The sequence below is a fragment of the Medicago sativa genome, chromosome 7 (assembly GCF_051527215.1).
Source record: "Medicago sativa cultivar Bolivia chromosome 7, Bolivia_mono, whole genome shotgun sequence".
NCBI lineage: Eukaryota > Viridiplantae > Streptophyta > Magnoliopsida > Fabales > Fabaceae > Medicago > Medicago sativa.
Genome location: NC_140755.1, coordinates 4,846,394 through 4,872,787, shown reverse-complemented (window position 1 = coordinate 4,872,787; position 26,394 = coordinate 4,846,394). Strand labels below are relative to the sequence as shown.

The following is a 26,394-nucleotide window of genomic DNA, read 5'->3' as shown; positions in this document are numbered from 1 at the left end:
AGTTTGGAGGGGTATTTATAGGTTGGAATGGTAACATAGGTTATAACTACAATAAATGTAGTAAAAAAAACTTGTAAAACTTGTAAAAAAGACGTGTAGAATTAAGGTTGAAAAGCATACCACCGGCCAAAAAACGTTTGTTTTTGAGAGCAGACCATCGGTCAACTTGCGTGAGTTAACTTGTGCTTAGGGCAGTGGTGCGTGACTTAAGTCACGCAGAGCTATAAGGTGTGTTAGTTATGTCACGCTGCGTGACTTAACTAGCGCAGAGGTCTAATTGGAAATTCAGTTGGGCGCGAGTATTTTGTGTTGGATAAATAACAGAAATCTTTTTTTTTTTTATTGTTTTGTCTGTCTATTAATTTAATTCCACGTGTTGTGCTTTTCTATCATGCCTTTATTTACACCTGTATTATTAATTTAAATATGAAAAATGTATTAGCCAAAAAAAATTAAAATGTGTTAAAAGTATTTGGTGTATATATAATATCGAATAACTCCTTATAAAAATATAATATTAAATAATTATATATTTTGAACTATGTATATAGCCAAATTTTAGGCCTCAGTCTTCCGATTCAATGCAATTTAATATAGAGAATTTTTTTTAATAGAGACCGGTTCATAAAACCGAGTCATGCGGTTCGACCAATGACCCAATACCTTTGTCGAGTCAATCACCGATCCGGTTTTTAAAACTATGATATATCTAATGTATTAAGATTTTTGGTAAATAAGTAGTGTCAAAGTCTCTTAGTGATCCTTGATGTTTAGCTCATTACCGCTCTCCGACGCTCCCTAGTTTGTCCACCAAATGGTATTAGAGCCCCAATTAGGCTATGTGGGAGAGCGAAGTAAATGTTTTATTCTATTAATATTGTAGTTTAATTAAAGTTTCTTACTAAATTTTATTAAACTTACATTGCCACGTCAGGCTCTCCAACGGATATATATTGGATATTATATTTATGGACAATATAAATATGAAATTTTTTAAGAGTATCTGAAATTAGTTTACCTTCTATTTTGAAAGAAAAAAAACTCATTATTAGAAATTCAAAATAAGTAATGATTTTTTTTTTTGACAAAATAATGATTTTCTTTTGTAAAACCAATAAATGAGAAATTAATATAAGCATTTTCTTAGCATATAGAAGGTGTGATATTTTGTACCAAAACAAAAAAGAAGGTGTGAAATGTGTGCAATTTTGTTCATAGTGAAGATTTGGAAAAACAAAAAGAAATGCAATCATCATGATGACAAGATATTGATGTCATATGAATGAGGAAGTGGGCCCCACCCGCCCACGCTTAAATGTCAAATGTCAGAACCAACCAACTCAAATGCAAAAAAACTTCTTTTCTTTTTCTGCGCGTTACATTTCATTCATTTCTAAGACTATATATATGTGTCATCTAATCCATATGTTGTTCACATTTCACATTCACATATAAAAAACACAGAAGACACACGCAAAAAAAGCTTATAAGAATCTTTTACTACTGAATTTGATTATAAGATCTGTATCTTTTTCAATGTCAGGAATCTGTTCTGCTTTTAACACCCCCAGGTTTGTTCTTAACAAGTTTTTAGCCAAATCTCAACGTGAAGGAGATGGTGCTGTTGTTAGAAGAGGCATTGGAAGGTATTGTTATTTATATTCTTTATATATGATATATGAATATGTTATATATGCATTTCATTTTCTTGACCATTTATTTTTCTTTTGAATAATAACTTCTTGTGCATTCATTTGATATGATTATTTATGCGATGTGATTATCAGAAGTGAGTTGAAGAACTTGGATCCTTTTCTAATGCTGGATCACTTCTCAGGTACAATATAAAAAAGAATATTTGTGTCTGAGATTGAGACTAAGGCTTTGTTTGTTTTGTTGGCTTTTTGTGTTAAGTGTTAACTAAGATCTGTTTATTTTCTTGTTTGACTTTGCAGTATCTCCTCCTGGAGGATTTCCTGATCATCCACACAGAGGTTTTATATTTGTTTATATATTTTCACTTTCCTTCCTCAATATTTTATACATATATTGATTGTTTTGTCTAATAATATCTTGATTTGCATATCTCTTTTGCAGGTTTTGAGACAGTCACCTACATGCTAGAGGTATGTATCTAGTATATTGACCATCTTTGTGTTTCCGATGTTTAACATGATACCGACACATTTAATTATATGTAGAGAATTTATTTTCTTTAAGCTATTACCAAAATCTATATAGTGTCGGTGTCTGTGTCACTACTTCGTATATGTATTGTCTTGTTAAATTTAATTTACCTTCAACATTGGTATATTATTGTCATTTTATTTGTCTAAAAAGTTTTACATTGCTTGATTCAGGGAGGTATAACTCACCAAGATTTTGCTGGCCACAAGGGTACAATAAGAACTGGTGATGTTCAGGTAGGTAGTTACCAAAAACACTAATTGATCATAAAGAGTTATACAAAAACATAAGAAGCTTAAATGGAATTTGGTTAGTTCTAATCTTTCTTATATATTTGTCTTTTTTGTGCAGTGGATGACTGCAGGGAGGGGAATTATTCACTCTGAAATGCCTGCAGAAGCAAAAAACAATGGACTGCAATTGTGGATCAATTTAGCAGCTAATGACAAAATGTAATCTAATATTTATTTAATTTTAATTATTTTAATGGTGCAAAGTATATTTTACGGATAATTAATCTCCGTTGGAGAATCTGGCTAATCAATTTTAGCACGGTCTCCCCTTCCAACCACATTTTTTTCACTCACAAAACTCAAACTCGAGACCTTATTTAAGAAGTCTAAATCTAGTTTCACTTGAATCAATGTAATGCAATATATATAGTGTAAGGTTAAATATTTTACATTTTTTGTTTTTAATCTATGTTCTCGTATTTAGTCTAACAAATTACAAAATTGCATATATTTAGTCTTTTTCAATTCTTCTCTAGGGACTAAAAATATAGAATTATAATCTATAATCTATAGGGATAAAAATTGGATACAAAGACTAAAAAAATTGAAGCTATTATAATATAAAATATATGGCACCATGACAAAGTTTTGAACCGATTAAGGTCATTATTTTTACTTTTTTTTACTAATTTACTTTGTTTAACTTTTGATTCAGGATTGAACCAAACTATCAAGAACTTCTAAGTGAGAACATACCATCAGGAGAAAAAGATGGTGTTGAAGTGAGAGTGATAGCAGGAGAATCAATGGGAGTGAATTCACCTGTCTACACAAGAACACCAACCATGTTCCTTGATTTCACCATGATGCCAGGAACTCAAGTTCATCAAACTATTCCTGAGTCATGGAATTCATTTGCATACATAATTGAAGGAGAAGGTGTTTTTGGTTCACAAAATTCATCACCAATTGTGGCTCACCATATCATTGTTTTCACTCAAGGTGATGGACTTAGTGTTTGGAATAATAACTCTTCAAAGCCTTTGAGGTTTGTGCTCATTGGTGGACAACCATTGAATGAACCTATTGCTCAATATGGTCCTTTTGTCATGAATACACAATCTGAGATTGAGAAGACTATTGAAGACTATCAATATGGTAGGAATGGTTTTGAGATGAGGCTAAATTATAGGTCTCAATAGTTAGTTATTATTATTAAGACTTTTGTCTACTTAGCTAAGCTAAGCTAAGATTATTTCATTATAGCATTTAATTTATATATATCGTCCGCGTAAATTTGTTCAAACATTGTCAATCAATCACAATCATTTTAATATTAAAAATGTTTGACTTTTATCATAACGATTTCTAAAATCACGTACATGATTGATTGTGATTTATTAACAGTTTAAATTATTTATATTGGCGATGTATGAAAATTAAACTCTTTATTTTATTTATATGAAATAAAAAAATAACAAGGTTGCTTTTCAGCTATCCTTTTCAATGTTATAAGCATAGCTATCAAGGTAGTAGGAGCTGAAAAGATATCTTTGGTTATTATTGTATCATTTCCTTTTCCATGTACTAAGTTTCTAGAAGATTTAAATTGCTGCTGGTGCAAGTGCAACTATAATTTGTCTCTCAAGTCATCATGGGTCAGCTTATCTTGACCTTTTTCCCCCTTTCATGACCACTTTCTCTCCTAATAATTAGTTCATTTTCAATGAATTTCTTCTTTTGTTCAAATGTTTATTTCTTTTGGGTAGTTATGATGGAAAAGAGCAAATAATTTTTTTACATAATATTACTACAAGTTGACTTTATGGTTACTTGAAATAAAATTTGCTTTGAAAGAAATATATACTACAATGATTTCAATGTCAAAAAATTTCTTTTAACTTGAATATCTCCGAGCGCGACCGTAAAGACTAATTGCTTGAATAAATAGGACTTCAATGAGTGACAAAACTTTTTTTTGATATTTAACACTGTTGTATTTTTAAGGTTGGATTTAAACCTAAAACCTCTATTGAATTTTTTAAGATTTTCTTTGAGATTTTATTGGTAAGAAAAAAGTTTATGGTAATGGTTGTGGAGGGAGAACTGAGATGGGGATGGGTGGGTGTGTACCACGTCCCACCATCTCAGAATTTTAAGATTTTCTTATAAAATTTGTTTTGAGTGTAACCCAACTGTGATGTATTGACAAATTTAAGCATATTGCTTTTTTCGACAAATTTAAGCATATTGTTTCTAGAACTTTATATTATGGTGTATAAAAATGGCCAATTTATTTATTTTGACATCATTATAAGGACAGACTAGGGGATACTTGAAACGTTTTAAAAAAAAAAATGGAAAACTACAAAATTGTGCTATTGTATATTTATTTTTACAAATATCAATTTTTTTGTCTTTTAAAGGAAAGGTCCCTCAAGTGGCACCACACCCTTTGTCATAGATTTCATAGAAGAAGATCACAATGTCTCAAGCCCCCATTTTCCTTCAATCCTATGAATATGAACTCATGTTTACATTAAGATATTTAAACAGCAAAATATAATATGGTTGTAATTTAATAATTGTTTGTTTGCAAAGAGCTGCATAAGCTCAGTGAGCACATACATAGTGGAGGTGGTGGACAATCCATGTGATCATAAAAGTTGATCTTGTGGTGAACTCTTCCATAGTGGGATTAAGGATGTGGTTTGGGATGATCAAATATGCTCTCTCGTAACTACATTGTGATAATAGGCTCCAAACTTTTTACTCCTATTACAAATATACGTCAAAATCAAAAGAAAAAAACTCAGTACATGCAATTCTCTGGCAAACCTTCAAAATGTAAGTAACATTGACAAACAATAATCAAATGAGAAGCTTATAAATTATACCACCGATTAATTATATCTAAGAAATCACTAAACATGACATAAATGGATGTCCACTTCATTAACTGAAATTACAATCTCTATGTATCCCCTAAATCATACCTAAGTTTGATTTTTCTGACTAACTTTCCAATGAGCATTTGTCCATTGGAAGTTCATGAAGCCACCATCTCTGGTGACACTTCAACCGCCGCTGCCAAAAACGTTTGCGCAAATATTAGAAAACACTTGCGATGTACCAACTAACCAACTAAACGATGCATCAAGGAGGGTGAGTCTGTTTGTGTCAAAATCTCACAAAATGAATGCATGAATGGAGTTGGGTCCGTGGAAAGTCACACCTTTGGGACGTGGATTCTCTGAATTTCAATTCTCAATGTTGGAGGGATGTGTGTCGTGTTTGGTCCATCGGTGTTTACAACTTGAACTCGGGTCTTGACACTTTCAAAATTGCCCAGTGATTTCAGTCCTTATGATAAATGACAAACCCACACACAGGTTTGGATTCATCTTCTTAATCTCCCACAAAAAAAAAAATGTATTGGAGATCTGGTACACTTTTTGAAATAGCATCCGGTGTTGGAACTCCTTTGACAGTAGATGAAGCAAACAAGAATGTACTTTTGGACACTGCAAGTATCTTAGTGGACATGAACCTTTCTGACAAAGTGTTTGAAGACATTTTGGTTGAAAGAGATGGGTTCGTGTTTTATGTTTAGGTGGATTATTAAAAACACCATCTTTTTGTACAAATTGCAAAGTTATTGGTCGCACGATACATAATTGCAACAAACTTTATGATGATGTTAATGGTCCTTGGTTAGGAGATGGCAAAGATGAGAAGTACAAGAAACAGTCCAAGATCTCAGATACTACTGATCAAAATATTGGAATAGGAAAGACGGATAAAGGAAAAAATCTCGAATTGTTAAAGGCTGGGTTCAAAAGGTTGTTGATCCGAAAGAGAACGATGTCTTGCATGACAAGTCACAGAATGTGCAGAACAAAACTATGGCTCATGACAAGGAGGCAAACACCTCTTTTCATTTTGCTTTAGTGAATGTTACAGATGAGATAGTCCAAAACAACCTGGGGAAAAATTCATCACCAGTCACACAGGAAATTTGCAGAGGAATTCAAGGTCAAGGAAAACCATGCAAGAAATTTCCAGTAATGCAATGGTGCATAATCAGCATTCAAGTGCTGATAATAACATTCACGTGTCTAATGCAGAGCACTCTAACCATAATGATGACGGTAATGTTCACAACAATGAGGAACAGACTTCTTCAACTCCTTTGGGGAATGAGTATAGTTTCGTTGCAGACAATCCTGACCCTCGCACTAACAATAACACTGATACAACCTCAGAAAAGGACACATCTGTATCTGAGCCACAAAATGATGATACCACAAGAATAGATGCAGACCATACAACACAGAAATCCCCCTCAAAAATTGCTCAGATGGAGGAACCAATTCCTGATAGTCAACCCAACAATGCAATGGTTGATACCAACAATAAGGATGATCAAGCTACTAGAAGCGAAGCAGTACACTCAACACAGGAATCTCCTTCAAAAGCTGCTGAAGAAACAGTGCCTGATAGTCAACCTAGTATTGACATGGTGGATACCAATAATAATGAGTTTGGTTTAGTCCCCTCAACGTTAGTTTGACAGATAATTCAGCCTTGTAAGTGTCTGAGTTGAGAACCTTCCTGATAACGTTGTTGTATATCTCTCTAATAACCATCTCAAAAGCTGTCTTCACATTTGTAGAGTCCAAAGCAGAGGTTTCCATGAAAAATAAACCTTCTGATTCCGCTAGGCTTTTGCCTTCTTCAATGCTCATATCCCTTATATTATCCACACTTGTTTCCCACCAGCACCATTGCCACTGTCGTCTCGCGATTATCTGCATCACAGTTATCAAACACACAAAATGGTACTTCAGCCTTCTAGCTATACATAAAGTTTCATTATAATCAAACAATTTTAAATTACAGTGAACAACCTCAATTAAAGACGCAGATGTAAGTAAGGGCCAGTTTGCATAGCCACATTTGAGCTTATCTACTGGTATAAGCACTTGTGACTTGCGAGAGATGTTCATAAGTTGTATTGAGCTTATATCTATAAGCTCTCCAGATAGCTTATAAAAAAAAAACTTATAATGAAACAGTTTAACTTTATGTTATCTTTCGTTACAGAAATAGCTTATAATGAGTGCTTATATATGATAAGCTGTTATGCTGTGAGAAAGAAAATTACCTTGTTTTTCAAAACAAGGTCTATACATAGTTTTGTAGGTCTTCACAACAGCATCGGCCATATTTGCTCATATTAATATCAACGTTTGCAACGTAAGCGCGACCCATTCTTGAAGCATGAATCATATAGTATTGTCTCTTTCCTATTAATTTCTTTCCTTCCTGTAGAGTGTGGGATTGATTAATTTGTAAACAATTAAGATGATATAATTAATACTGTCAATTTCACATAGCACAATCAAGATAACATAACCTAACTACCGAAGATCATAACTAATGCAAGATATAAACAAAAAGCACAATAATAACAACATACAGATACAATACAACTAATGGTAATGGAAAATCAAATTGTGCGCAACAAAAGAAATTAAAAGACAAATTAAACAATAGAAAGAAAAGAAGAAGAAAAAACTATATGTATGTATCGATGAATTTAGATTTTTAAAACATATAAAAGGAAAAAAGTGACAGACTCAAAAATCAAAAGCATCACATAACAGTAAATTAATTATGAGATCAGGTCTAGAAATAGAAAGTGAAGTAAAAGAAGGTACTGACTCTTGAGTTCATTGAGCCGTCAACTGGCGCTATCAAAAGTGGTTCTCCGGCTAATATCATAAACAACGAGAGCACCAACAGCCCCTCTGTACTAAGCACAAGTAACAGCACGGAACCGTTGTTGACCGGCGGTATCCCAATCCTGAGCCTTAACTTCATTAGAATCAATTTCTAATCTATGCGTTTGGAATTCAACACCGATTGTAGCTTTGGAGTGAAGATTGAACTTGTGGCGAGCATAGCGTGAGAGTAGGTTGGATTTACCGGCACGTGTGATTATGCTTCACCTTTAGGCATCAGCCAGATAGGATTTCAAACTTGTTAGGATAACGCCAAGCACCACCAACAGTCAAAACTGACTCGGGATAACTCTGAGTACTAACCATCAAAACTGACTCGCTACTTTTGACATTGTCCTTTTCTAGCTTCTAGAATTTGACGGTTTAACTTTGAGACGATATGCAAGGGTGGATTCATTCCCTTGGAAGACATTTCATGGTACAATATAACCACTTTTTTCATGTACCCTCCGTTTAACAAGCCAGAAACTAGAGCAGTGTATGTTACATTATCCGGTTGTAGTCCTCTCTTCTTCATATCCTCAAAGAGTCTAGTTGCAACTTGAAAGTTATCGTCCTTTATGTGTCCATCAATCAAAACAGTGTAAGTAAAAACATCTGGGCTTATATCCATTTCACTCATGTCTCTCAAGATAGGTGAAACCTTGCACATTGCATCCTTTCCTTTTGCCCATTGAGAAGAGAAATGTTTTAATCTCCCATCGAGTAGAACTGTGTAGGTAATAACATCAGGTTTGATCCCTCTCCTCTTCATATCCTGCAGGAGGTCATGTGCCTCTTGCAAGGAATTCATTCTACAATAACTGTTTATCATAATTGTGTAAGTTACAACGTCGGGAGTAAATCCTCTCCCGAGGAAAAAATCAAACAAAGAGCGAGCACATTCCAAATTCCCTGCCTGACACAATGCAACTAGTACTTTAGAATACATTACTTTGCTAAGTTGCTTAACACCGGGACTTTCTTTGACAATATCTCCTTGGTTTGAAATCTCACAGAAAAGTTCATATGATTTTTCAATAAGGTTAGCTTCACAATAACCGTTAACCATGGCAGTATAGATTTCGACACTTTTATGTTTCAGACAGTTAAAATATGCCTCAGCTTTTTCAACCTTGCCTACTGAAAAACAAATCTTCAATGATAATCCTATGTGTAGTGAAGTTCGGCTTCACACCTTGACTCCCCATATAAGTCAGAAGGTCCATTGCGTCACAATCAAGATAATGTCTAAATAAACCGACGACTAGTGCATGATAAGCAACAACATCAGGTTTAAATCCTTTTCCCTCCATTTCTTTGAAATAACTATAGGCTACATCAGGTTTACCCTGAAGACAGTATCCATTTATAAGGCTTGTGCAGTGTATGATATCTATATCGATATCCATAGACTTCAACTCTTCCAACATACTTGCTGCATCATCCACCTTACCCAATTTACACAAAGAATTAAATACAATATTATAAGCTACCTTGTCAAGAATCACGCTCGATTGCTTGATCCTTTCAAACATATCCACCACTTCTGAAGCCCTTCCCATCTCGTTCAAGCAATGGAGGATGCTACTAAGAATGACACAATTTGTCTTTATACCCTTCGAAATCATGCTATCATATATGGCTAAAGCCTTATCCAAATTACGAATCTTACAATAACCATGGACCAATGCAGAATAAATATACACATCATCAGGAACAAAACCTTCCTTTTCCATCTCCAAAAGCACACTCTCAGCTATATCTAATTTCATTTCATCTACAGGAGTGTTTGTCATTCTGCAATCTTGGAGCACCTCATATCCCCAATCAGACCTTTAATTTTTGCAGAATCCCTCTATCAAAGTCACATAGCAATAAGAATCAGGATTCACTCCAGCTACCTTCATTTCGTCAATTACACCACACGCGTGCTCCAGATCACCCTTCCTGCACCGCTCCTTGATAACAATGGCATAGGTGTATTGGTTGAAGATCAAACCGAAACTCTTGAATTGCTCAAATAAACACAACGCTGTATCGACTTTATGATTATTAACCAAGCGGTTAATAAGAAAGTTAAAAGAATGTATACTTGGCAAAATCACAAAACTCTTGCTAGTTTGTAACAAAAAATCAATAGCTTCATCAAACATGTTACGACTAACACAAGCTTTAACAAACCCATCAAAAGCTCTAAGCAAGTAATGATTTTTTTGATTCAAGTCAACATTTTGAAACAATGAATCAAAGAAATCATTGATTTTAAAGGATGGGTCTTTCTTAGAATGAGCTATAATATCAATAAACAAAGAATCAAACTTTCTAGTCCATTTCCAATGGCAATAACACAATCAGCTGTGTGGGTGTTGGACTGGTTAGAGATGGAGCATGGTTTTCACACCAATCTCAATCCAGTGGTAGAACTTATCTAAAACAATTTGTTGTATTCACCCTTAAATGACTATGGACTTGATCTATTATTTGTTGTGTGTCAATCAGCTTGACAATGATGCTGTTCGGATGTGGACTGCTATTGCGTTACTTCGTGGACCACATAATGAACTACATACTTTCTTAGAAGAGAAGTCAAGGGCTTATTGGAGCACACTTCCTAAACCATGAACACAGACAATTTCAATGAAAGTAGCACTCTTCATTAGTGCATCTGATTGTTGTATTAATATTATATTACTTAAGTGTATCTTATTCAAGTCACTATTTGGACAAATTGAACTTTAGTTTATTCAAGCTATTCAAGGTTGACAACACAACATTTTAGCTCAAATATACAATGTTTGAAAACACAACATTTTGAAACAACAATGTTGAGACTTGATTCTCAATTCTAAACAATTATATCATCAAAGGTTCAACGTTGCATACATATCTAACATAATGAAATACATAGGTAGAGACCACCAAAGAAAAGGGCCACCTGTGTGCTGCTCCCTAAAACCATTAATCGCATACCCCTGCCTCAAATTCACATAAGGAAACAAAGACAAAAAACCAGCAAGAAGCAAGGCTGCTACTCCCCAATACCATGCCAGCACCTAGCCTTCTGTTGAAAGAAAACCAAAACCGACTGCCAAAACAGCTGATGCGCCTCCAAACAAAAGAACAATCTCCACCAAAACAACAACTATTATCTCAAGATGCATTCATTCGGGTTCCAACATCATTCATAGTACAAACAAGTAGGAAGCAATACACATTACTAAAACAACATTATAGAAATTTCATTGTCTTCTCAATTCTAAACTGGAATATGATTAGAGGTTCAACATCACAAAAATATCTAATACTACATAGGCTATGAAGATCAGGAAACAACAACATACTCTCATCATACTTGAACCAATTTAATTACTTGAATCTGAAAAACAGAAGAATCAAGGTCAAAAACAAACCATAGTCAATAAATAATTGATAATTATAATAATTTTACCTGTTCAGTGACAGCGACATTATTCATTCTTCATCTTCAATATAATCTTCATCACCGTCACCAATATCGGTTGATTCACTTTCATCTGCATGTCTTCCTGGATTCCTTAAACCTTGACAAGTCTGTTTATTATGTCCCACAAGACCGCATGAACCACAGTGAACCTTACGCCTTTTGTGTTTGCTTTGTTTTTTGGATTTACCTCTACCACCGCGACCTTTGGTATGGGCATTTACCGGGTTTTGCAAAAACCAGTCATGTCGTTCTTCCGGAATAACACTTTCCTCCGTTTCCAATCCATATTTTCTTTTAACACGCTCATAGTGATCGTTCAATAACTCTAGAGTTTGAGCGTAAGCATCAGGAAATTTGCAAACAAAACTATTCACGTCCCTACATCTTTGGTTTAGCGATTTATAACGGCAAACCGTCATTGAATCCCATCCATTAGATTGCCCTTGAGCTGAGTAGTTAACTAAATCCTTTGCATTTTGTGTCCATCTATCCAATATCAAACATGCAGGAAGTTCATCCATGTTCAAGTAAACCACAACATGAAGTATATGATCACAAGGGATTCCAATGGATTCCATCCTCAGGCAAGAGCATTTAATTTCCATAGTAGAAGGCCAGTAAGAAACATGCCACTCACACCAAGATCTTCTATATTTAGTTACAATATAAATAAAACATGAGGCAGTTTGTTTACAACTAATTACCTTCACAGTAGACGACCTTTGCAGAATAGAACGAAAAAGGAAGAATACATTTTTGGTGTACAATTTTGATGCCGATTTCTCCAATTCGTGAAATTTTGTTTGCAACACACGATCACCATGCATTGAAGAAAAATCAGCTTCAAGCTCCTTGAACCTTAAGTACTCTAGGCACTGATTGAAATGTTATAAGAACTCAGCCAGATTATTGCGATTGTTTACAAATGTGCCTATTTTAGCATGCAATCCTTCACAGCGGGACGTTGTTCTAAATCCACCAAAAAATTTGCCACGTATATGTGCTGACGACCACATATCCTTCTTTTTGTACAAATCTAAAACCCAAACATTATCCTAAACGCCACACTCTAATACCATTTCATTCCATTTTCTTTCAAAATCAACAATCTCATAATCAACCAGCATACATTTCTTAAACAACGACGTAAACCGTGGATTCTTAACATTGCTAGTAGCATTCCTTATAAGGTGCCACACACACAATCTATGATGAGTTGAAGGAAAGACTTTTCCAATAGCCTTCCTCATTGACAGATCCTCATCAGTTATCACGGAGACCGGCATCTTCCCTTTCATTGCTTCTAAGAATGTTTTAAGCAACCATACATATGTTTCTTCAATCTCATTCGCAACAATGGCAGTAGCAAATACTGTAGTTCGGTTGTGATGATTTACTACAGAAAAGACAACAACCGGACACAAATAACGATTCTTCTTATATGTTGCATCAAAAGCCAATACGTCACCAAATAACTTATAGTCAATTTGACTTCTACCATCGCACCAGAATAAATGTTCCAATCGTCCTTCTTTATCAACTGTGTGTTTCCAGAACAATGTTGGATCACCATACTTCAAGGAACGTAAATATGACAATGCAGCTCTTGAATCATTCCCTTTATTCCGTCTTTCTTTGTCAACTTCATTGTACATGTCTTGAACCGAAAATGTAACATGTTGAAAGCCTCCATACATATGTTTCTAATGCCAGACTTTCTAAAACTATTCATCAGAAGTATGTCGTCATCATCCATACCCCTATGGCCAGATAGAAAGGAGATAAATTCTTGTTCAATAAAACTGTGGTTGTGCTCATTGTTAATATACATAATATACCAACGTTGAGTATGCTTATCAATGTGCACAACACAATTCGCCTCACATCCACATCATGTGTCTGCCCTAGCTTCACGCATACGAATTTTGTTATTATTAAACCTATCTACTCTAAACCCTTCTCTGTAGCAAACAAAATTTTGTTGGACAACTTCATTTAATTTGTTCCTCCTAACCTTGCTTTTACGGGCAGAAAATCCATGCATTCTAGCATACCAATTGTAGAACGTAAATGCAACTTCTAGATTTGGAAATTGGTAGTTCTTCATATCATCTTCAGTTAACATCTTGAAATTAATGCCACCCATATCTTCTAACCCATTTACATAAATCCCTGAAGTTCCTTCGCATCCGTTGTCCAAACCACCATGTCCATTACTTCCTTCGCATCTGTTGTCACTTTTCATGAATCTTGGTCCGATTCCACAATTGAATCTCTGCAACAATAATTTTCTTTTTTCATATACATATTCGAAATGAGACTTCAACTATAAAATCAGTTCAAATCTCATACGCAACAACATACCTGATGTGCACTTCCACTATTGCTCATATAATGTTCTCTAGAATTGGCATTGGTATCCATTCCAACATACAACAACAACTAAGTTTAAACTGCAAAAGCAAATAGGATATGTCAAAAAAAGTAAACTCCAAAGATTAAAAAAATGGATGAAGGAAAAAAAACTATGGGAGGGCAGAAAACACGTGTTAGCTTGAAAGAATCCCAAATGATTTACTTGTCAATAAGTAGCAGTCTCAAAAACATCAAACAAAAAACAACAAAGGTACAACAATGTAGAGACCCATACAATGTATCTAAGGTACAACAATGGGAAATTCTTCAATAACGAATTTGATTCTAATCTTTTCAATGATACACTAACTATCGTAATTCCTAATTGCAAATTAAGCATTGATCACTATCAATATTTCCAACAAATAAATAAAAATTTGAGAACAAGTATGTAATACAATAGTCATTGGCGCAGCCACGTAGTGGCCAGGGGGTTCAACTTCACCTTCTCAACTATTCAAATTTACACCTATCTTACTATGTTTTTATTGTCTTGAACCCCCTCAAAAATAAGCCTTCCGCCATATTGCATCGACTCTCTCCTCTCTCACTAGGAAAAAGTTGGCAAAGTTGTGTCTGTGCACACACTGTGACAGTAATGCAATGCAGACTGTCCAAAGTCTAAGTCAAAGTAGAAGATATCATTTTATTTAAATTAAATTATGTAAAAAATTGGACATAATTCCAAGGTTTGGAGAATTAAACTGGATAATATAGAGGTTACATATATCATATATGTAATATATGAATATTTAACTTAACACACAAATTCAGACAGTAATCAATTAGATTACTCACCTCAGTTCAACATCTCACGGTACAAACCAACATTTTAGGTGTTCTTTGTGAAGGAATTCTTGTTAATGGTACTCACGACGTGGCAATGATGATCAAGGACCAATAGTCCTTAAGTATAGTTATATAGGTCCTGACCAAGTGACAATGGGGATCATAGTTATTTTGTAATTAATTGAATGTATGATTAAATGATGTTCTTTGTTAAGACATAGTATTTTGTAAAGACTTGCTTTTAAGTGTTATAAACTCGCGAATTTTCCTACTCTTTGATGTTGATTCCGTTACCATGGACAAAATGTGTCATCGACCAAATGAGTCATTGAGTTCGCACGTGCTTTTGTGATATCCTTATGTTTATTCTGCCTAGGAATGTCAATGGGTATCAATAGATACGGGTAGTATGATATCCGTCCATGGCCCGTGAAATGATATTTATTAGGGTGTTAATGAGCAAAAGTTGATGTGAAATGAGCAATTTTCTAACAAATTATTTTGTGTTTGTGTACTAATTTTTTCAGCAACAGCTTCAAGAGTATGAAAATTGTTCCAACAAGGGTTGAATTCATATTTTGTTTTCTTAAAAACGTGATGTTACTGTTGGTGGTTTTTACCATGTGGTGATAAGCATCAATGACTCTAGTTTCTATTTTAGGGTTTAGGGTTTAAGGTTATTAGGCCGACTAGATAAACAGTCTGTAACCCAGCAGATGACTCAAGTTTGTTCTTTGTCAGCCGCCGGAAACCCTAAGCAGCTTTTGCTTCTTTTTCTCATATTTTCCTTCCCAATAATCTCATCTATCGCAAGCAAGCAAGCATGAATTCAAGTTTATCAATATTATTGCGTCGACCACACCGCATCCTCAAAATCTTCTCAACGACGATGACGGCATCACAAATCCACACTCCCATCAACAAGATCAAAACCACCACCGCCAACAATATCACTATTTTCAGAAATCAAAATATGTATTATTCAACCCTAAACCCAAATACTACCTCCCCCAAAGATTTAATCCATCCATACGGCTTCTTGCACGAAGGTTTAGACGGGAAGATATCAACCTACAGTCTATTCGTTCCCGTTCTAGATCGCCTCACTCGTTTCAAATCAGTTGAAAATCTTATATCAGACTTACAATCTGTTGGTCTTTTCAATGATGATTCTAGCACAAACTTGTTATCACTTTTGGCCTATGCAGGTAAAAAGGAGATGGTCATTGATGCTTATCACCACATGGTAAAATCTCATGGGTTTGTTCCAAATACCTTTGCTTTAAATTTATATGTGGGTTGTCTATTTGGAACTTCTCAAAACCTACATGCTTTTAGTGTGTTGGAACAAATTAACTCTCCAGATTTTTCCACTTTCAAGATCACACTTTATCACCTCACCCGATTAAACGACATAACAAATATTTCATTTTATCTCAGACTCATGTTGAGTGTGCCTTATTATCCTGACAATGTTACTTTTAACAAGGTTCTGATTTCCTTTTGCAAAATTAACGATGACGAGGTCAAGATTGATGTCATGGCACAAGTGTACCAACTTTTGGGTCTAGCGGTTAAGTTAGGAGTTGAAATCTCTGCCAATGGTTGGACTTCAATCATTCATAAGTGTTGTGAATTAGGGAGACTTCATGATGCTACCAAATTGTTCTCTTACATGATTCAGACTCCTTGTTCTCTTGATGTTGTCCCTGTCACACATACTGTTTTATTTAAGGCATTTCTGGATTCCAACAAGGTGGATGATGCCTTATATTTGTTCATTGACATGCTTACTGAAGGTTTTACACCAGATAAAGATTATTTTGCAAAACTAGTAACTGCTCTTTTTGCTGATGGTAGAATGGATGATGCAGTTTGTGCGTATGGTAATATTGCTGTGATGTATCCTCATAGTGATGTTCATCTTGATAGTCACATTCCTCTTATGATAATAACTGAGCTTATAAATGCTGGTATGAATGACAAGGCTGAGATTGTTTTAACTTTGTCCAGAAATCTGAGAACCGAGGCATGTCTGCCAAGTGAAGGAAACATGTAATGTAATGTGATGCTTATCTTCAAAAGGCTAATCTGATGCTAAAATGTGCAACAGATATTGTGATATAGAGCTTTTGGTGTTCTTTAACTAGCTTATCTTCTATTTAGTTTATTTATGTGTTTTATTTCAAATAAATAATTACCCAATTTCAGAGTTCTTCCATGTTTTATCTCTATCTTTGTGCTTGGGGATTTTGGGGGCACTGACGCATCTAGTGTATTGTGTGTCTATTACTGGTTCAAAAACTATCTTCTTAGGCTTGGGTTCAACTTAAGCGTTGGAGAATTTCTTGAATGAAGGAATAATAATAATTAAGAGTCTGAAGTGTGAGTATTACTTGTTGTATGTGGCCTTTCTTGAATTCTTTATATTTTGATGTTGTTAGTTTGTTGGCTGTTTTTGCAATGGATTCTATTTCGTATCCTTGCTAACGTTATGAGTATTATAACTATTTTCCCTGAATGTAGATTCTGTTAGTCAATTTTAGGGACTAAAGTGACTAACGGAGTCTATATTCATGGACTAAATTGACTAACGAGTTTGAATTTAGGGACTAAATTGACTAACGGAGTCTACATTCAGGGACTATTTTGCAATTTATCTGCATTCAGGGACTAAAGTGACGATTCCTTTCCTATTCAGGGACATAAGTGACTAATCTCCCAAGAAGGGGAATTAGTCACTTTAGTCCTTTTTGTGTCTTTACAAGATGAGGATTGGCAGAGGAGAGAAGATTGTGGTGCATCAATCTTTTGCTTTTGTATAAATTATTACTACCAAAGAGTGATCTGATCTTGCAGAAGCTTGTGGTGGTGGATGAGTGATGAAAGTGAAAGAAAAAAAATATGGTGCAAAGAGCCTATGATAAAACTATGCTCCTTACTTAGGGCCCGTTTGGATTAACTTATTTTAGAGCTTATATAAAACAACTTATGCAAATAAATAAGTTTTTATGTATTATTTATCCTTTATATCTAATCCTAGCAAACATGCTTACCCTAATTCCCTAACCCTAATCCTAATTTTTTGGCTCCAAATCGTTCCAGCCGTTAGAACTGATAGTTGCTTACCCTAATTCCCTAACACAGTGCTGATTGAGCATACGGAAAATCGAAACCGTTGCCGAAGAATATGCTATGTGTGGTGGTGACGAGGGTAGAACTGATAGTTGCTTGGGACTTTTTTTTTTTTTTTGAAGAATTAGTTGTTTGGGACTTGATTTTTGAATGATTTGAGGAAAAGGCGATGTAAAAGAAGGAAGTGGCTTTTGCTATGTGCTTGGATATTGATGTTGGATCTTTAAAATTGATGGTAACCGACTCGGATGAAACTTGATCACTAGTCCATTTAGTTTAGTTTTTTCTACTTATTTGTTCATTCTATATTATATTAGTTGAAGTTATTTGTCCTGATGACTTGAGTTTGCAAAACTGACTAGAGTAGATTATAAATTACTCTTTTTTTCCTCTTTAACTTTTTAAGCATGTTTACTATATTCAAATTGCTTATTTCAGTTGTTCTTTATGAGGGAATGTAATCAAATTTGAAGGCTATGAAAGAAGGAATTGAGGAACACAAACTGATGATGTTGCATGGTAAGAAAATCAAGTTAAGAAGGCTATGAAAGAGGGAATTGTATGATTTTATTTTATGCAAACCAAATATCTGATTTTGATGTGCATTTTCTTTTATCTTTAAATCAAATATTTTGAATGGTCCCAAAATTTCTCAAAGTGAGTATTGCATCATGGTTTCTTGAACCCATCAATGTAAGTAAGATAACAATAAAAGTATCAAAAAATTTTGGTGTTAATATTTCTGTTTCATACTCTCTCATTTACGTAACATGTATCATGAATGTATTGAAATGCAATGCATATTTTCCTAACTGAATGCTATTGTCACAAACTTATATAACATAAGTACCATTTCTTTTTACTGTTTCAGCCTTATGAAATACTCTTGGGAACAAGCAATTACCACTGGATGTGGAAGACATAAGCAACAAAGGTAAAACAAATTACTCTGTGAATCCATTTCTAATGTTCCTAAGCCTCCCACCACCTGTTTGATATAATGCTTCTATGAACTTTCACCTATGATTGATTTTTTAGTTTTGATAATCTTTTAATTCTCACTTCCTTTTAGTTTCATTTAAATTTTAGATGTAGGCAGTTGGGAGGATTTCATCAAAGTTGGTCTGTTTGTGGCAAGAGGTGCGGACAAAACACAAGTGTATGAAATTGATTTTGTAGCCGGTTAATATCTGCAGTGGCAAGAGGTGCGTAAGTCTGCTTCCTGCAATTGTAATATAAGGGTGGTTAAAATCAAATGAATGGTTTTTCTATGTTTCCGCTAACTAAGTTATGACAAAAACTTTATAATACTATTACCATGTTGTATAGATGTCTTAAATTTTAGTAACTCTTTATATTGATGTGACATTAGTTTTTTTTATTCATGTTGAAGGAAACCTGTTAAAAAAATACCAATTAATATTTAAATGAATTTAGTAAAGTTTCTCTACATGTTTTGTCACCCTTTCTCGCATTTTGTCATTGATTCCAAATTATAGTAGTGCATTTCTTTATCCAATCATGATTGATTGATTATTAACTTGAAATGAATCTGATTTGTTCTTCAACACGAGTTTTACGTCATAGGTTCAAATTTCACAAGATCACCTCTTGACTCTGCACACTAGAAAATAGCAAGGATTTTTACTCACTCAATTTGTTGCTTGGGTGTGCTTGGTGTTTGTTGGCTTTAAAGGTTATTTCCCTTATGCTGTTGTGACTTTATGGCTCTATTTTACGTTCATGTCTGCATAATTGCCATCAACTATGTTTTACATGACAGGCTGCAGAGTGTTATTCCTCCTTCACGTGCTTTCATTTTCTGGAGACTGTTTCACAATAAAATCCCCACTGATGAAAATTTGAGGAAAAGGGGTAGTTGTATTGTCTCCATATGTCACTTCTGTCTGAAGCAGTCTGAAAGTTCAGAACACATTTTCTTCAGATGCCCTGTTTCTCTCTTTGGGATTGGCTTATGAAAGGTACAAATAGACAACTTGATCTTTCGAATTGCTGCAATCTGATTTTGGGTACTTCGGGCATTGGTAGCAAACTGGCTCAGCAACTTATGACATCTGCCATTGTTCATGTGCTATGGATTATATGGATTGAACGCAATAAAAGGTACTTTCATGGTATACATGCTAACATTGGAACCCTCATTAATAGGGTCATGTTCGAGGTTCTTCTCAGTTTTGATTTAGTTCTTGCGAGAGGCACTTCCTATATGACAGACTTTTGCATAGCACAGCTCTTTCATGTTCCCTTACGGCCCCCGAGAACTGGTGTAACAACTGATATTTTCTGGATTCATCCTAAGATGGGATGTATCAAGATCAATGTGGATGGATCCTCTTATGGCTCACCCTCTATTGGCACCATTGGTGCTGTTTTAAATATCTGGCAGGCAGGTTTTTTAGGATGCTTTGTGCAAAATATAGGCCATGCTACACCATTGGAACTGAATTTAGTCCGTTGATGTTTGCTATTGAGAAGGCTGTGGAACAAAATCTGAGTGTTGTTTGGTTAGATAGTGATTCGTTGATGGTTGTTAATGCTTTTAATACTAACGGTGATGCTGGTGTGCTTTGGCGATTGCGGGTCAGATGGAACAATTGCAAACAGATGCTAATCAGCTTGGCTACAAATGTTCTCATGCATTTCATGAGGGCAACATGGTTGCGGACGCTTTGGCAAAAAACGAACGGGGGTTGGCTCTTTGCACATCACAATGGTGGAAAGACCCACCACAGTTTATTCTTTCATTGTTAAACATGAGCAATTAGGTTTACCTTTCACTAGATTCACTGTGTAATCCATTGTGCATATGGTGTAGGCCTTTCCTGTTTGTTAACATCATTCATTGCTTGATAAAAAAAAATTATCATCCATATATATAGAAACTTTCTTATAAGGTAACTCTGGTGATCAAATTGTTAAAATTTTTTGTTCGTCCATTGAAATTAATAATACATGATATTTCTATTTAATCTTTTGTTTGCATTCTTTTATTAATTCTATAAAGAATCTTCCTACTCGGACTTATTGTCTGCCTACTTGAGTACATGTTATCATAAACAGGTTCTTTAAAAATATTTTAAATGTAGTTTTATACCATGTATCATAAATAGATATTGCAGCAATGCTTACTCATCGAAAAGTTGTTATTACTAGCTGACCAATAGTTTGTCTTTTTATCTCATCTTGATTATTATTATTATTATTGTTATTATTATTATTATTAAATTTATTTTAATTGATATACTTTGCATGCTTCATACTACAATTACAGGGGTTTTATTGAAATGAGATGCATAGTTTTTGTGGAAAGGGTCGTTACAGCTATTGTCATTGAGATTATTTTGAACACTTTGCTTCTGAAATACAATAGTTGTAGTCTAGAGAGTTAAATTCACTGCATGAAACGGTGGTGAATTGCAATGGAGCGACACCTCTTACTGTTTTGCATGTAAATTTAAATGTAGACTTGACTTATATAAATGCACTCACAATTTTTCAAATGTAAGGGATTGTCAACGCATATGGACCTTACTATCTAATGTTTCATTGCTTGCAAATACTATCACAAATGCTTCTAAGTTTCTTGCTTCACTAATATCGGTGCAATTGATTTACACATAAGTGTATGAAAACTTATTTTTTTTATTTATAGGAAAGTTTTTTATTCAAATACTCCATTTGATAGGAAGTTTTTTATAGGAAGGTCCTATAAATAAAAAAATAATTTTTTCTCCCATTCATCCATTCAGATTATGTAGCTGCTAATATTCCATTCCATTCATCTATTCATGTGATGAATATAACAACTGCATTAATACGACAAATGTGGTGTATAGATATTTTTTGAAATGTGTAAAACCTGACTTATAAAATCAGGTCATATGTATTATTTTTGGATTTGCATTTGTTATAACTTTGTGTAACGTTGAATATTGCATTGCAAGGAATGTTTGCACGGGTGGATGATCTAGTAAGTTTTAAAGGTAGTTTATGAAGATGCAATTTTCGTTAGTGAGAGCTTAAAAATTAAAATAAAAAATTATTTATTTACATAATCTATTTTTCATAAGCTCAAAATAAGATCAAACCAAACAGGGTCTTTATCTAATGGACAAAAACAATTTTTCCATGGTGGGAAACAACTCCCCTTTCCCATACTAAACCCCACCTAAAGACAAGCATCCAGATGCAAATTATGCAACACCGTTTTCCTTCTCGATCATTTACTTTTCTTTCCATTATTTTTTCTGTCACCATATTTTTAACATTTTTTGGTGAATAATTCTATTTTTACCTTAAATACGTTTATATTATTTTTGAAATATGTTTATATAATTATTTGTAGAGTTCATGGTGTTTTTAGTTTCTTGCCAAACAAGGTGAATCTGTTTTTCTTCTATCTCTCTCTCTCAAATTTTTACGATTTCAATTAAATTATGAAAACCACCTTTCGGAAACAAATAAACTTTCCCCTTGAGTGAGGGTCGATACCAAAATTGAGAGAGGGTCGACACCGAAACATGGGTTTAAGGTGGAAATTGTAATTGAGAGCTTTTTGTCTCTTTGTTTGTTATATTTAAATTGGTTCAAGTCCGTAAGCTATTTGAGAGTTTTTAAATGTCTTCATGCTTATTTGGTTTGGCGTTTGCCACTACCAAATGCACGATTTCTTTCCCATTGGTTTGAGTCCATTATTCTTCATGAAAGTTGTATATGTTTGTGTTAGCTTCAATTCTCCATTGGTTTGAGTCCGTTATTCCCTCTAGAACTTGAGTTATGATTTAAACACCACGTTTGGGTCATGCTGCGTTTTTCAGGAAATTTGAGCACAACCTTTTTTTATGGACTCCAAAACAACTATGAAAGCGATAGTGAATCTAAGCAAGCCGTTAGCGTGTCAAGTAAAAGTAAGGGTCCTTAAAAGATATGTCTGATGAAGAATTGTGCTTAGGCATAAATAGGAGTGATTATCTCAAGGTAATGACGAGTCCAAAACATAAACTTGTGAGAGTGGCTTAAGACAATAGAAGATAGTAATGATTAAACTATATATGAAAATATGTTCCTAAACTTAATGAGTCTAAAAGAACAAGATGATACAATTATGGAGGGATGTGTGTTCTAAACATTAGGGTTGGAAATAGGCTAGGCCAGCAACAACAACAACTAAGTTTAAACTGGCATTGATATCCATTCCAACATACAACAACAACTAAGTTTAAACTGCAAAAGCAAATAGGATATGTCAAAAAAAGTAAACTCCAAAGATTAAAATATGGATGAAGGAAAAAAAACTATGGGAGGGCAGAAAACACGTGTTAGCTTGAAAGAATCCCAAATGATTTACTTGTCAATAAGTAGCAGTCTCAAAAACATCAAACAAAAAACAACAAAGGTACAACAATGTAGAGACCCATACAATGTATCTAAGGTACAACAATGGGAAATTCTTCAATAACGAATTTGATTCTAATCTTTTCAATGATACACTAACTATCGTAATTCCTAATTGCAAATTAAGCATTGATCACTATCAATATTTCCAACAAATAAATAAAAATTTGAGAACAAGTATGTAATACAATATTCATTGGCGCAGCCACGTAGTGGCCAGGGGGTTCAACTTCACCTTCTCAACTATTCAAATTTACACCTATCTTACTATGTTTTTATTGTCTTGAACCCCCTCAAAAATAAGCCTTCCACCATATTGCATCGACTCTCCTCTCTCACTAGGAAAAAGTTGGCAAAGTTGCGTCTGTGCACATACTGTGACAAGGATACGAGATATAATCCATTGCAAAAATAATCAACAACTGGTAACTTCAAAATATAAAGAATTCAAAAAGACACATCAAGTACTACTTTTACCAATTCTTAAATTGAGTAATTATTCAACAGACATAAATAACATAAGTATCTTTGACCTCTAGAGTTCTCCAACTTTTAGAGATCCATTGGCTAAGGTAAAAACAGTGGCAGCCTTGTCATTCATACCAGAATTTATAAGCTCAGTCATTATCATAATAGGGATTTGATTATCAAGGTGAACATCACTATGAGGATGCTTCATAACAATAGCACGATACGCATTAACTGCTTCATCGATTCTACCATCAGCACAAAGAGCAGCTACTAGTTTTGCAAAACAATCTTTATCTGGTTCAAAACCTTTAGAAAGCATGGCATCGAACAAATGTAACACATGATCCACCTTGTTGGAATCCAGAAATGCCTTAAATAAAACAGTATGTGTGACAGGGACAACATCAAGAGAACGACGAGTCTGAATCATGTCAGAGAACAATTTGGTAGCATCATGAAGTCTCCCTAATTCACAACACTTATGAATGATTGAAGTCCAACCATTGGCAGAGAGTTCAATCCCTAACTTAAACTTTAGACCCAAAAGTTGATACACTTGTGGTATGACATCATCATTCATTAATTTACAAATAATGGACACTAGAAGCTTGTTAAAAGTAATGTTACCAGGGTAATAAGGCACCCCCATCATGAGTCTGAGGAATTGTGAAAGACTGAAAATGTCCATTTTGTCGCAAAGGTGATAAAGTGTAAAGTTGAAAGTGCTTGAATTATTGAATAAACCAAGAGATTGCAAGTCTAAGAGAACAGACTCAAATGATTTGCAACGAGTGACGGGGGCCATTGAATCAAGGGTGGTTAATGAGCTGGGTAAGAGGAGGAAACGGGATAGATGGATTAAATCTTTGGGGTAGGTAGTATTTGGGTTTAGGGTTGAATAATACATATTTTGATTTCTGAAAATAGTGATGTTGTTGGCGGTGGTGGTTTTGATCTTGTTGATGGGAGTGTGGATTTGTGATGTCGTCATCGTCGTTGAGAAGATTTTGAGGATGCGGTGTGGTCGACGCAATAATATTGATAAACTTGAATTCATGCTTGCTTGCTTGCGATAGATGAGATTATTGGGAAGGAAAATATGAGAAAAAGAAGCAAAAGCTGCTTAGGGTTTCCGGCGGCTGACAAAGAACAAACTTGAGTCATCTGCTGGGTTACAGACTGTTTATCTAGTCGGCCTAATAACCTTAAACCCTAAACCCTAAAATAGAAACTAGAGTCATTGATGCTTATCACCACATGGTAAAAACCACCAACAGTATCATCACGTTTTTAAGAAAACAAAATATGAATTCAACCCTTGTTGGAACAATTTTCATACTCTTGAAGCTGTTGCTGAAAAAATTAGTACACAAACACAAAATAATTTGTTAGAAAATTGCTCATTTCACATCAACTTTTGCTCATTAACACCCTAATAAATATCATTTCACGGGCCATGGACGGATATCATACTACCCGTATCTATTGATACCCATTGACATTCCTAGGCAGAATAAACATAAGGATATCACAAAAGCACGTGCGAACTCAATGACTCATTTGGTCGATGACACATTTTGTCCATGGTAACGGAATCAACATCAAAGAGTAGCAAAATTCGCGAGTTTATAACACTTAAAAGCAAGTCTTTACAAAATACTATGTCTTAACAAAGAACATCATTTAATCATACATTCAATTAATTACAAAATAACTATGATCCCCATTGTCACTTGGTCAGGACCTATGTAACTATACTTAAGGACTCTTGGTCCTTGATCATCATTGCCACGTCGTGAGTACCATTAACAAGAATTCCTTCACCAAGAACACCTAAAATGTTGGTTTGTACCGTGAGATGTTGAACTGAGGTGAGTAATCAAATTGATTACTGTCTGAATTTGTGTGTTAAGTTAAATATTCATATATTACATATATGATATATGTAACCTCTATATTATCCTGTTTAATTCACCAAACCTTGGAATTATGTCCAATTTTTTACATAATTTAATTTAAATAAAATTGTTGTGGAGTACAGAATTTTTATTTATATCTCTAAGAACTCAATCCTAAAATGAACCATGAGGCCCCCTATTTAGAACATGACATAATGGCTAAGTGTCCCTTCTCTAAAAGGATTGAAAATGTAGGAAGGAGCATAAAAAGTGCAGACATGAATCAGTCACACACATGACTTATTCAAACCATTACCATGTACTCATCTGGTGCTGTAGTTACCACTTGTAGATTTCTGAGGGTTATTCTTCTTTTGTCTATTGTGTTCCTTTGTAGGCGTTTCTTGAGGAATTTATGTTTCTAGTGATATCACCAAAATACTCACCAAGGGCTCTCAAATCACTTTGAACATTAGAGTTTAGCTCTTGATTGTTAACATCTAAAGTGAAGTTAAGAGATTGAATAGTAGGCTGCATAACTTCTTCATTTATTTCTGCCATATCATTATGTGATGAGGTAGCAATTGCAACCATATCAT

The 26,394-nt window shown here is 34.5% G+C and overlaps 3 protein-coding genes, 1 long non-coding RNA gene and 2 pseudogenes across 7 annotated transcripts; 3 read left to right on the top strand and 3 right to left on the bottom strand.

Annotated features, from left to right (window-relative positions):
* The first annotated feature begins 1,434 nt into the window (after nt 1-1,434).
* LOC146903698 (pirin-like protein 2) lies at nt 1,435-4,056 on the top strand. Of its 2 annotated transcripts, none has more exons than XM_085729959.1 (7): nt 1,435-1,646; nt 1,791-1,837; nt 1,956-1,994; nt 2,098-2,126; nt 2,361-2,423; nt 2,539-2,639; nt 3,136-4,056. In XM_085729959.1, exons 1-7 carry the CDS (start codon nt 1,537-1,539, stop codon nt 3,620-3,622), a joined length of 876 nt encoding a protein of 291 aa, XP_085586085.1. In that variant the 5' UTR covers nt 1,435-1,536; the 3' UTR covers nt 3,623-4,056. The 2 variants fall into 2 exon arrangements, with proteins under 2 accessions (XP_085586085.1, XP_085586084.1); XM_085729958.1 differs by having other exon boundaries at nt 1,788-1,837.
* A 4,349-nt stretch (nt 4,057-8,405) lies between these two features.
* On the bottom strand, nt 8,406-10,551 carry LOC146903697 (uncharacterized; annotated as a pseudogene).
* Nucleotides 10,552-11,134: 583 nt separating this feature from the next.
* LOC146903696 (protein FAR1-RELATED SEQUENCE 5-like) lies at nt 11,135-13,941 on the bottom strand (annotated as a pseudogene). The gene is made up of 2 exons (XR_015020431.1): nt 11,658-13,941; nt 11,135-11,585 (listed from the first exon to the last, which is right to left on the bottom strand). The product of XR_015020431.1 is annotated as a protein FAR1-RELATED SEQUENCE 5-like (transcript).
* Nucleotides 13,942-15,585: 1,644 nt separating this feature from the next.
* On the top strand, nt 15,586-17,320 carry LOC146903695 (pentatricopeptide repeat-containing protein At4g21300-like). The gene has a single exon (XM_085729957.1). The coding sequence runs from the start codon at nt 15,700-15,702 to the stop codon at nt 16,933-16,935; it is 1,236 nt and encodes a 411-aa protein (XP_085586083.1). The 5' UTR covers nt 15,586-15,699; the 3' UTR covers nt 16,936-17,320.
* A 709-nt stretch (nt 17,321-18,029) lies between these two features.
* On the top strand, nt 18,030-21,001 carry LOC146903694 (uncharacterized). Of its 2 annotated transcripts, none has more exons than XR_015020430.1 (7): nt 18,030-18,246; nt 18,450-18,530; nt 18,883-18,945; nt 19,101-19,216; nt 19,599-19,707; nt 19,795-19,993; nt 20,181-21,001. It is a non-coding gene; the product is annotated as an uncharacterized LOC146903694 (long non-coding RNA). The 2 variants fall into 2 exon arrangements; XR_015020429.1 differs by having other exon boundaries at nt 20,061-21,001.
* A 2,821-nt stretch (nt 21,002-23,822) lies between these two features.
* Nucleotides 23,823-25,063, bottom strand: LOC146903693 (uncharacterized). The gene has a single exon (XM_085726829.1). It carries the CDS (start codon nt 24,952-24,954, stop codon nt 23,962-23,964), a length of 993 nt encoding a protein of 330 aa, XP_085582955.1. The 5' UTR covers nt 24,955-25,063; the 3' UTR covers nt 23,823-23,961.
* Between the last annotated feature and the right edge of the window lie 1,331 nt (nt 25,064-26,394).